Source organism: Bombus impatiens, unplaced genomic scaffold, assembly GCF_000188095.3.
Source record: "Bombus impatiens unplaced genomic scaffold, BIMP_2.2 scf_2133, whole genome shotgun sequence".
NCBI classification, from domain to species: domain Eukaryota; kingdom Metazoa; phylum Arthropoda; class Insecta; order Hymenoptera; family Apidae; genus Bombus; species Bombus impatiens.
The window spans coordinates 1-11,356 of NT_178552.1; the positions used below are offsets into that span (position 1 = coordinate 1).

An 11,356-nucleotide genomic window follows, 5' to 3' on the forward strand; every position below is an offset into this window, starting at 1 on the left:
CGTAAAGACGCTATGTAACTCTCTAATGCGACCTCACGAGAGAATCATTTTCTATCGCGATGATACTGCAGAGGACTTGACTTGAGGACTTGACAGAGGACTTGAAGGACTTTAGTTAACTAGATCTTAAGATTTTATAACGGGTCCTCAGGCTAGCTGAACATGCACAATGGAGATGCGTCGACATCTTACTCGAAGAATAGGTTCTGCGTGTGGCGAGCCACGGGACAGAAACCGTTGGAATGTTTACTGTCGCGTGTCGCTACAAATATTTCTTTTAAAGAGAGTTATAGAATTACTCCATAGCTTTATTAGACAAAGCGTTCATCCCGTGACCGCGGCTACGTTCGGCGACTGGCTGTCGCTTCGAGCCTAAGCTCATTACCACAACTTTCGAACAATTACAATTGTTTAATTATAGCTATAGTAGACTCTAGATTACAATGTTGCGGGATTATCCAAAATTCCAAAGACCCCGGTGTTCTTTCATCTCCGACATATTAATATAATTAGATATGGTATTAGCAATGATTTTCGGAAATTTTCTCGAACAACACTTTCTGTAGAATAATTTTCTGTTTAGTAAAATGTAGTTTATTCTCATTCAAAATATGTTTAAACAAATTGATATAATTATAACAAGCTTATAAGTTATATACTAAATTTACACATATATGTACTTTCAAAAAACCATTTTCTTTCGTGTCAGTCCTACCCATTCAACTTCGGTGATCTAACAATCAGCGTATCTGTATTATTTAATTACCTGGAAAATAGTATCAAAGTACCTTGGGAGGATCTTCGTTACTTATTTGGAGAAATAATGTATGGAGGACACATAACCGATGATTGGGATAGAAGACTATGCAAGACATATTTAGTAGAATATTTGAAAACGGAATTAGTTGAAGGTATATATAATAATTCACAATTATATTTCCAATATATTCGATTTGTTAAATCTATTTTTAAATACAATTACTTCTATAAAACTTTGTTTGTAAATTCTTTATTGGTCACTTCTTACAATAATCAAAACTTTTCAATATTGAAACGAAATATGCTTTATATCGTTAGGTCGTTATCTATGTATATCCCCTTCCCCAATTTACTTTTCTCTCTCATTACCCTCGTCTTCTCCTCCCACGATTTCAACGTTACGATTATTATTGTGTTCTTTTCTCCCACCCTTACCTTCTGTGTCCTCTCTACCTCTACCTCTACTCTCATATTTTCCTTTATGAATTCTGACACTGTCCCGTTATCGCTTTCCTTCCCCCATTCCGCGCCCTTTATTACGATGTTCCTCTTTCTTCTCTCTCTTTCTATCCTGCCCCTGCTCCTCCTCAAACCTCCTGATTTTTCCCTCCAATTCTTTCATCTCTCCTTTCCATCTTTCCCACTCACTATCCCATCTTTTTCTTTCCGTCTCCCTCTCGCTCCTCCATCTCACGCTCGCTCTTCGTCTCTCTCCTTTTCCCATCTTATCCTCTCTCCTTCCCTCTCCTTCTTCCCCCTTTCCCTCTCCTCTTTTCGATCCTTTTCCCATCTTTCTCTCTCCTCCTTCTTCTCCCTCCTCATCTCCTCTACTAGCTCTACCAACACCTCTAACCCCCTTTCTATTTTCTCCATCCTCGCGTCCTATGCTTCTTTGCCACCCACTCTCATTACTGCCTCCTTCTCTGTCACGCTGTATCTTTCCAGCGTGTTTCTGCGTTCTTCCTTCTCTCTCGCCTGGTTCGTTATCCTCGGTCTGCCTCTTGTCGCCATCTGTCTTTTTCCTGGCTAATTAGTTTTGTACTTTCGTCAACCTAACCTCTTCTTTCCTAGCTTTGTGTTTCACACTTTCTCCTGTCTTATTGACACTTTTTCTTTTATGCTTTTTTTTTATATCCCCTCTTCGTGCTTTCGCCCTTTTCTTTCTCTTCTTCTTTTCCCTTTGTCTTCCTCCTCCTTTTCCCCTTCACTTTACACTTTTTCACCGGGCTCACTAACCGCGTGTTACCTTCGCCCGCGTCCAAACCGGAAGTCGATATGCTTTATATCAATGTAGTTGCTTTAGAGATGCATATAATTCTTTACTATTTAATGATTACTAATCGTTTTCTTTTCTTATTTTGTATATATCTGAGGTGTTGGTAGTACGTGTGGAGTGCCAAAGAAATACTTTTGTTTAACAGTATATTTATTCTCACTTGACGGCTTTGTTACAAGTCTCGACTCGCGACTTGAGCGAAAGATAATTTACTCGCGTTTCTCGATTTCGACTGTTCAATCACGCTTCTTGGTCACCACTCGTCTCTCAATCCATTTCGTTTCTTTTTGTCACCTCACAATATCCCCACTACTGTACTGACCGTGGTCACGTACGCCTTCTTTCGAGTATTTGGCGAAAGGACCGTAGGGATATCGATTGCTTACGTTTTGACGGTCTCTCGTAAACAGTCTGTCAACAATGGTATACTATGTACCTACGAAACCGTTGGAAAGTTCTTTGTTGTCGAATGCCGCTACACATCACTTTGGATGATTATTATAACATAACCGATTTTTCAAAGTAATAATACAATTTCAATTTATTTTTTATTTGGAAAGTAAATCTTTCGCCTTATAGAAGTTTATAAACTCTAATGAAAAGATTAATGATAAGAATTCTTTTATTATTCTTGAATTAGCACAAGTACATATGAAATACGTTTTTTAAATTGTTATAACATTGTATCTTCGTTTTCGTAATTTGTACACTTGTACAATTTCATAAAGTATTAATATACGGTTCACAAATATCTTCGAAATTGTTGATATTATATCGCTTTGCAATACACATCAAAATCAAATTATCTCTAAAACAGCCATTTCAGAGTGTGAATTTTATTCTATTATTTCTTTTGCCTTTTCAGGACTGCACCGATTAATGCCAAATAATAAAATACAAAATATATAATTCCACATAAAAATGTAATATTAACATTCAGAAATCCTTCAGTTATCCATTCGTGAAAAAATTATATCAAATTATATATTCCTCGAAATTGTTGAACTTTTGTTTGAAATATTTTTCGACACCATCAATAGCTTCGACAATTTACGACGAGATGGAATTAGAAGGCATTACAACAATTTTTACAGAAACAGTTAACAAAGAAATGAATTTACACTTTTTGTGTAGGTGAACTATACCTTGCACCAGATTTTTTGGTACCACCAAATAGTGATTACGATGCATATCATCAGTACGTCGATAACTACTTACCTGCTGAAAGTCCTGTTCTGTATGGACTTCATCCCAATGCAGAAATTGGTAAATATATATAACATTTCAAAACGACCTAATGAAACTGACATAATATCATATCACACTATTAGATAATAACTAAGGGATACAAGTCAATGTTGTGAGATCGCTAATTCGAATCAAAGTTTATGTATTTGGAGTTGAAGTGATTAATAATAGTAATCGATTAATAATTGATGAACGATTACTATGAACGATCACAGTAGCATTATAATTAGCTGATATCCTCGGTCCTTACCCGGACATGTGTGTCCTTAGTAACTAATTGATGTTAATATTGCAACGAATAAGTCAAAACGAAAAGAAAATGAGTAACAATTGTTCTGAGAAATAATTACCTTGCCTGTTGTAAGACGTGAGTCTTATGCTCCCCACTATTGTATACGACGCTCGAACTTATCCCGAATACAGCCGAAGAATGACGATTGATCTGTTCGGGCCATCTCTCGCTGTCGTGCCAATTTTCCAAATGATCAGCTGTATAATAATAATAATAAAAAACTGTCATGCCAACTTCATCGTTATCAGTGAAGGCGCAATTTATTCGTTTTGAATCTTTTAATGTTCTCTTTCGTTGCTTGATAACGTAAGATAGTAAATAGGTACTATTTTGACTAAACCATCTTTGGAATGTTCTCTATCGAATGATTCGAGTCCAATTTAAATCGGTGCAGTAGTTTTTAAGTTATAACCGAAGGAACATAAAAGTATTTTGCACTTTATATATGTATATATGTACGTGTATATGTATACCAGAGATAGAGATGTTACAAAATTTGAAACCTATACTGGGCCCTTGACTGTTGGGCTCTGTTGGTTATAGACAACATAAGTTAGAAGATGTAACAATTCTGGTTGTAATAATTGCGTAATGTAATTAATTTTTATCTGAATTCTTAAGAACTGGCCGTTTACAATGATTAAACTGTTTAACAATTGAACTATTAAACAAAAGAAAATAATATCGGCATCTTTTATATATATTTATATATAAATAAATGGTTGCTGTGTCTTTTTCCCACTTATATTGCAGTCTATGTATAAAGAAATTTATTTTCAATACGTTGAATAATATTTGTTGTCATATACTACGCACAAACACTCATTTCTCGTAATAATCCAACAGGTACAAATAGAAATTTGTACGTACATTGTTTGATGAAGTTTCGTAATAGTCCAATAAAAAAAAAAAAAAATTCTAATTTGTCCTTAGAACTCGTAAATTGATGAATTCGTAATATAATGTCAAATTTTAGTCAATTCTCGATTTAACATAAAGACTTTCTGAAATTGATACACTAAAGAATTTATTTTATACATTTATTAGGGTTTTTAACACAAACTGTGGAAAATTTGTTTAAAACGTTATTGGGTATACTAACAAGAACTGCCAGCGATACAACAAGCGGAGATATTTCAAAAGAAGACAAAATAAAAGGACAAATAGAAGACTTATTGGACAAACTACCAGAAGAATTTAATATGCTAGAACTTTACAGCAAGGTACTCACGGTCTCTCTCTACTACTAATTTTAATGAATTACTTAATAAATCTAAATTTAAAATAGAAATTAGTAATTAAGAAACCGGAAATCTTTAAAGGAGCGTTCAGGCGATCAATATTTATTATTAATATTATTGTCAATATTTAAGGATCTCAATATTGTATTGACAATGTACAGAATATTCAATTTTGGAAAACTAAGGCCAAACAGCGGTTGTAGGGGACATATGTATACACTCATACGGAAAAATTATTGAGTACTAATATTTAAAACATTTTAAGCTCATCAAAATCGTTGCATTATTTATCCAATTAACTGCGTTCAACGCGTATACGCGACATTGCTTGATTTTAATTACGCACCCCGTAAGGGATTTTGAAAACTAAATTCCGCAGTTAACTGGTTAACATCGAAGATAGACCGAGGGACAAAATTGGGTATAAAAAGTCGGATCTCAGAACAATTTCCGTCTTTAATGAAATATTTGTTAAATTTCTTAGGTGGAAGATCGTACACCATTTGTCACAGTTGCTTTACAAGAGTGCGAACGAATGAATCTACTGTGTGAAGAACTTAGAAGATCCCTGCAAGAATTAGAGTTAGGCTTAAAAGTAATGACAAAGTTTTATGCATTTTTACATTTTTGCTGTATACTTTTTTACGCAAACGCATACATGGTCGTTCGCATGCACGACACATACAGAATACTAGATGTAACTAGGGTAAACTGCAGCTCAGAAACAATATGAGATAGGAAAAAATCTCATTAAACAAAATTAGATAATTTCAAATAATACCTGATCTGGTGTATATATAAGTAGTATCTGGATGTATAACCAAAACTTTGCCCGAATTTATCTCCCACAAATTTCTAGAATTGCTTGCACGTAATAGGAAATATACTAAGAAATAACTTTACCTATTCTGTCTCGCACTGTCTGTCTCTAACCTCTACCAGAGAGGAAATTTCTCTCTGCCCCTACCTTTGGTGCACGCATTATATAGATCCGTAGAGTGAGCGCGAATTTTAATAAATTATTATTATCAGTTGAATCTTTTTCTATAATTAAGAAGATTACTGACAACAAAAGTTTAGGTTATTAGGAACTCTTTAGTTCACATTTTCGTTCCATATACTTACCTATTAATTAAGATAATTAAATTAAAACTTTACTGATATTTGAGCACTGTTCTAGATTTTTGAAGTCACGCGTTCTTTGAGTACATTCGGTACGTGGTCGGAAACGTTCGGTCTTACTAATTTTTAATTGCTTGTAACTGTTTTATTATTAATCATTGTAGAAAAAAAATACGTGTCACAAATCTTTCTTTCCTAAATTAATTTACATAATCAGTGAATAGTATGCAAGTAGCGAATTCTTGGGAAGTCACCTCTCCGGTTATCTTCCATTCCTACTTCTCGTCCCTATCGTTATACATACTGTATGCTCAATACCGTTTGTTCATTACCTTCGGTTATACTGTTTATTGTGATATATGTAGGAATGCTGCATTTTTATATTATTTTTATATACATAAATATTGTTTATCGTATAGGAGTAATAAAAGATAGATCTCTATGTTTAAAAATTATAATGTCACGTTCAAGATCAGGTTTCAAGGTCACCGCAATGTCAAACACAATAGCGTATAATATGTTCCCTTTCATATTATGCGATTTTTTCTGAGAGATCTCGTGACATTCGTGTTTTTCGAGATATTTCAGCGGCTCACGATAAAGCGGACACACTGTATATATGTTTACCAATCAAAAAATTGTAATTATTGCGTATTTTACAAAACACGAGAATTAAAAAAAGAACCAGAATTCTGTTACCTTAGAAGACTCTCTCGTTAAAAATCTATCAAAATAAATTACTATTAATAACTGTAACGTTAATTTCAAATTAATAACGATATTGGTGAAATATTTAATACAGATATAACTGAGAAAGTGGTTTCAAACATTTAGCTGGTAATGTATGTGCATTTCATTTAGAAATAACAAACGGAAACATTCGATAATTGCACAAAAGGATCCCATGCATAATTGCACAGTCGTCGTTCCTGCTGCGAGACGCCTGACGTACCGGAAATCGAATATCACTCAGACAATTTATCTAGATACTAAATCAAAAGTAAAACTGTTTTATCTTTTACTCTTTCTGAATCATTCTTTTACTAACGTATTTGTGAGATCTTTCTGATAAAAATGAAAACCAAACAAATAATTTGGATTATATTTACTTATTAACACGTATTTAATTATTATTTACACAGTAAGCAAATATGCATATTGGTAAGTTTCATTGGTTACAAATCAGAAATAGAAAATTTACTCTTTGAGTTAAAGGTCTAAGCTTGGGATAAGGTTGAGGTTAGGTTTAATGTTTGCCGAATGCTTCGACTCTCAGTCGCTTTTCTTCTTTCACTCGCGTTATCCTCTTCTACATTGGGCATATCTAAGATCTCAGTTCTTAGAATAGTCTCTACCTCCCTATAATTGCAACACTTGAGTTTCGACTTTTGTGTAATTACCGAATGTTTCTTATATGTGTTTCTGGAGCCTAATTTCCCAATTGTATGTTATATAAAATACCTTTAATTATATCAGAAAGAAAGAAATCATTGTCGAATTATACCATATGATGAGTGCAATGACAAAGCGACATTCTCCTATGCGACTCAGATTACTGTTACAACTCTTGGAACCTATTGCCGTACTTCTTCCATCATCATTAAATCAATTAGAACATGATCAACTTAAAACTATTGAAATGTGACATTAAATTCGAAAGTGAATTTTATATTAAACGTAACTGCTTATAGAAAAAAATTATAACTTCTCAAATTTATTGATGATAGATGAAGGAAGTTTCATAATCTTTTGAATTTTCAAACTTTAAATGCTGCTTTGTAACACAACGCCAGACAATTAATTAGTGACTTTTTTTTTTTTTTTTGATAGGGAGAATTAACTATTAATGCTGAGATGGAAGATCTACAAAATTATATAATGATGGATGCTGTTCCTCCGTCTTGGACAAAAAGAGCTTACCCTTCAGAATTAGGATTAAACAGTTGGTTCACGGATATGTTGTATCGAATAAATGAATTATCTAATTGGACTGCTGATTTTAACGTAAACATTTACTTATTTCTTACTATTATTGTAACTTTTTTTATTGTATAAAACAATGCCCTATTAATATCGAAATGTTTCAGTTTGCGAAACTGATAATTGAATCCGTGGCAAATTTTGATGCCTGGAATTCAACTCAAACTGGTAAAATAAACATAGGAAAATTGAATGAGCGACGGAATAAAGCTTCGTTCAACGCACACGATTGTTGCTACCCATAAAAAGTGAAATTTTAATAACTTTCCGGTAGGAAAAAGCTGTAAAAGAGTGCTTAAATCTATTCAACCAAAATAAGTTTAGGTGCGAACTAATATAAATCAAAGTGTTTTCATCTTCAGATTATTAATCTGCAGATAATTCATAGTAAATAGAATATGAATCTGCCTGAACTGAATCCAGAATAGCTGGATTGAGTTTGTGTAAATTCATATTAATTGAGAACATCGCTCCAATCTATTACAATAACTTTCATTAAGAAAAAATGGAAAGTATAAAATTTGACATTTTCAAGCAGCTTTATTTCTTCGCATACTCGCCTTTAATATCCTGTACTTTGTGCCCTTTAGCTGAACTTGGGAAACAATCTTTTGCTTGAACTACTATGTATTCGAGAAGATGACAAACCAGATATTAACGAATCTTCTTTCAGACGATATGAATATATTGTTTACGTGTACCAAACGCAGAATTTTTCTTTTTTGCCAATTAACATTAAAATCTAAAAACTCTTACAACATTATTATTCAACTTTATTGCAATCTTATTCTACTCAGCAATTAATCTATTCTAATGACATAACGAATCATTATGTAGTTACCATCGTCGGTATGGCTAGGTGGTTTTTTCAATCCTCAATCATTCCTAACTGCAATTATGCAACAAACCGCACGCAAAAATGAATGGCCATTGGACAAAATGTGTTTATATTGCGAAGTACTGCGAAAAACCAAAGAAGAAATCACGTAATTATTAAAAACATTACTCCGTCATTCCTTCAAACATATCCTTTATTTTTGTTTTTCCTTACTGTATGATGTTAATGTCGGGTATAGTATACTTGTCGCACATGTACAATGATGAAAAAAAGTATTTGTACATACACATACTTATTTTTTAATGAACCTTTTTATGGCGAAATCCACGATTTATTTTCGTAGAATCAATTTTTGGTAGTCGTATGAAAGTACTATTACATATATTATTATATTATATTATATAATATATAATACTGTTAAATGACACAAAGATCACTGCGGATGAGCGGGGAGAATGAAGAGGCACGCGCGCGTACATACGCACACAGGCTTAGAGCGTTGATTCATTTATAGTATTGTATATCACTTTTTGTTATTTATTAATTTCATTTTATTATTAAGTTGATATGATTTTTTGAGAACGCGATGTAAACTTGTGAGGATTTGTAAGGTTAAACGAAAGCAAGAGTGGAGTTTATAGCAGCGAAAACGAACAACGAATTATTGTCTGAACTAGAAGTCATGTACCCCCATAAGGGAGACAAAAAATAATGGCATTAGATTTAATATATATGAATTTGCGATTATCTTCTTATACATATATATGTGTGTGTGTATACATGTGTATATACAAATATTTTAAAGTATTAATAAATAGAGATATCTTAACTGTATTTTTAAATATTTTTAATATTTTACTTCAAGTACATTTATTTAAATAAACTGACTAGTTTTCATCGTTAACGAAATTCAGTTACAATTTGTATAAATTTTATTCCAGAGTAATAATAATAGATTTTTCACTAAAACTTTACAGATCAGCACCAAGAGAAGGCGCTTATATAAACGGATTGTACATGGAAGGTGCACGATGGGACGTTCAAACAGGATGTATCATGGACTCTCGATTTAAAGAATTGTTTCCATTATTACCAATAATGTATATTAGGGCGATTACACAGGACAAACAAGATTTAAAGAATATGTATGAATGTCCTGTGTATAAAACACGATCGCGAGGTCCTACTTATGTGTGGACGTTCAATTTAAGAACTAAGGAGAGAGCTAGTAAGTGGATTCTTGGTGGAGTGGCAATTCTATTACAAATCTAATTTTATAAATTAAATTATGGACTAAATATGCAATTAAAATAAAGATTTTCGAAATTGACAAAGAGTATTGGTATTCATTTTTCACACACAGTATACTTTATGTAAGATAATATTCATATGAAAGAAGAAGTACAACGCTTCTCTACGCACGATTACAGTTTATTTCTCCATTTTAAATTTCTTTACAACTTACGAGTTTTGGTGGGGCTGTGAGATTTTGGGGAGGGGTGGGAGAGGGCGGGCGGAGAGGGGAAGGGATGGGTGTCCTGTAGAATTATTTACAATATTTGCAATGTTTACAATATTTACACTATTTTACACAGAGGGAGATTAGAGCGTTGCCGTTTTGTGGTTCTTTCTCTTGTTATTTCTTATTATGGTTTCGGTCTAAACCAATATTTTTTTGTTTTTTCTGTGATTGCCTTCTGTGTCTTTTTGGGGAAGGGCCATGTTGTATTTCCACATAGTGTCTATAGTCTGTCCATTTAACTTTTCCTCGTAGAGTATTGTTTTAATTCCTATTTTTCTTTTTATATGGTAGATTATTGAGATACTATTTTGGTCTTGGAGGTAGTTTCTTTCGTCTAGGTATAAAAACGTTTCGGGGGAGATGTAACCTGTTGTCAGTGCATATTTGTAATATGAATCGTTTAGAAATAAGCAACCGAAGATTAAACTACTTTCTTTTATCTTTGCAGCTTGTGTGAAATGGTGTATTGTTAGCTTTAAGATGTGCCTATTTTAATTAAGTTTTGTCGAATGCTGCTTCCGAAAACCGAATTGAAGATCTGCCAGTGTTTTCAAATCCTCTAGGAGTGGAAGGAGTCGATTCGTTACCATCTTCTCGAATAGTTTTGACAAAGTAGGTAGAAGACTAATTGGGCGATAGGAGCTGGTTTCGAGTATTGGTTTACCGAGCTTAGGGATGAGAGTAATGGATGAGATTTTCCAGGACTTAGGATAGTGTTCGAGGCGAAGAATTGCGTTAAAAATTGATATGATGAGTGCAATCCCTTTTGTGGGAAGTTCCTTGATTGCTTTATTACATATTTGGTCATGCCCCGCTGCTTTCTTGGGATTCAGGCGACTGATTGATTCTATAATCTCTGCAGAAGTGAAGGGGTTCAATAGGAGGGGACATTTGTTATTTTCGCGGCAGTTTTGGTGGAGCGAAGTTTAAATACGTTAGATAGGTGATTAGTAAGCAGGTTGGCTGTTCACAATTGTTGGTATGTCTGCCGTATATGGTGTGTTAGTATTGGTCCTAGGACGCTTCCTTGTGGTACTCCTGCCTTGATATCCTTAATTTCAGAATATGCATCATTTAT

General features: G+C 33.5%; 1 protein-coding gene across 3 annotated transcripts; it reads left to right on the forward strand.

The window, feature by feature from the left end:
- Positions 1 to 710: 710 nt before the first annotated feature.
- Positions 711 to 10,221, forward strand: LOC100749067 (dynein beta chain, ciliary-like). Of its 3 annotated transcripts, XM_033324269.1 has the most exons (7): positions 711 to 911; positions 3,170 to 3,301; positions 4,623 to 4,798; positions 5,301 to 5,411; positions 7,769 to 7,942; positions 8,026 to 8,166; positions 9,734 to 9,868. In XM_033324269.1, exons 1-6 carry the CDS (start codon positions 824 to 826, stop codon positions 8,161 to 8,163), a joined length of 819 nt encoding a protein of 272 aa, XP_033180160.1. In that variant the 5' UTR covers positions 711 to 823; the 3' UTR covers positions 8,164 to 8,166; positions 9,734 to 9,868. The 3 variants fall into 3 exon arrangements, with proteins under 3 accessions (XP_033180160.1, XP_033180161.1, XP_033180162.1); XM_033324270.1 differs by lacking the exon at positions 8,026 to 8,166 and having other exon boundaries at positions 9,734 to 9,964; XM_033324271.1 differs by lacking the exons at positions 711 to 911; positions 3,170 to 3,301; positions 8,026 to 8,166 and adding exons at positions 3,880 to 3,897; positions 8,756 to 8,904 and having other exon boundaries at positions 9,734 to 10,221.
- The last annotated feature ends 1,135 nt before the right edge of the window (positions 10,222 to 11,356 follow it).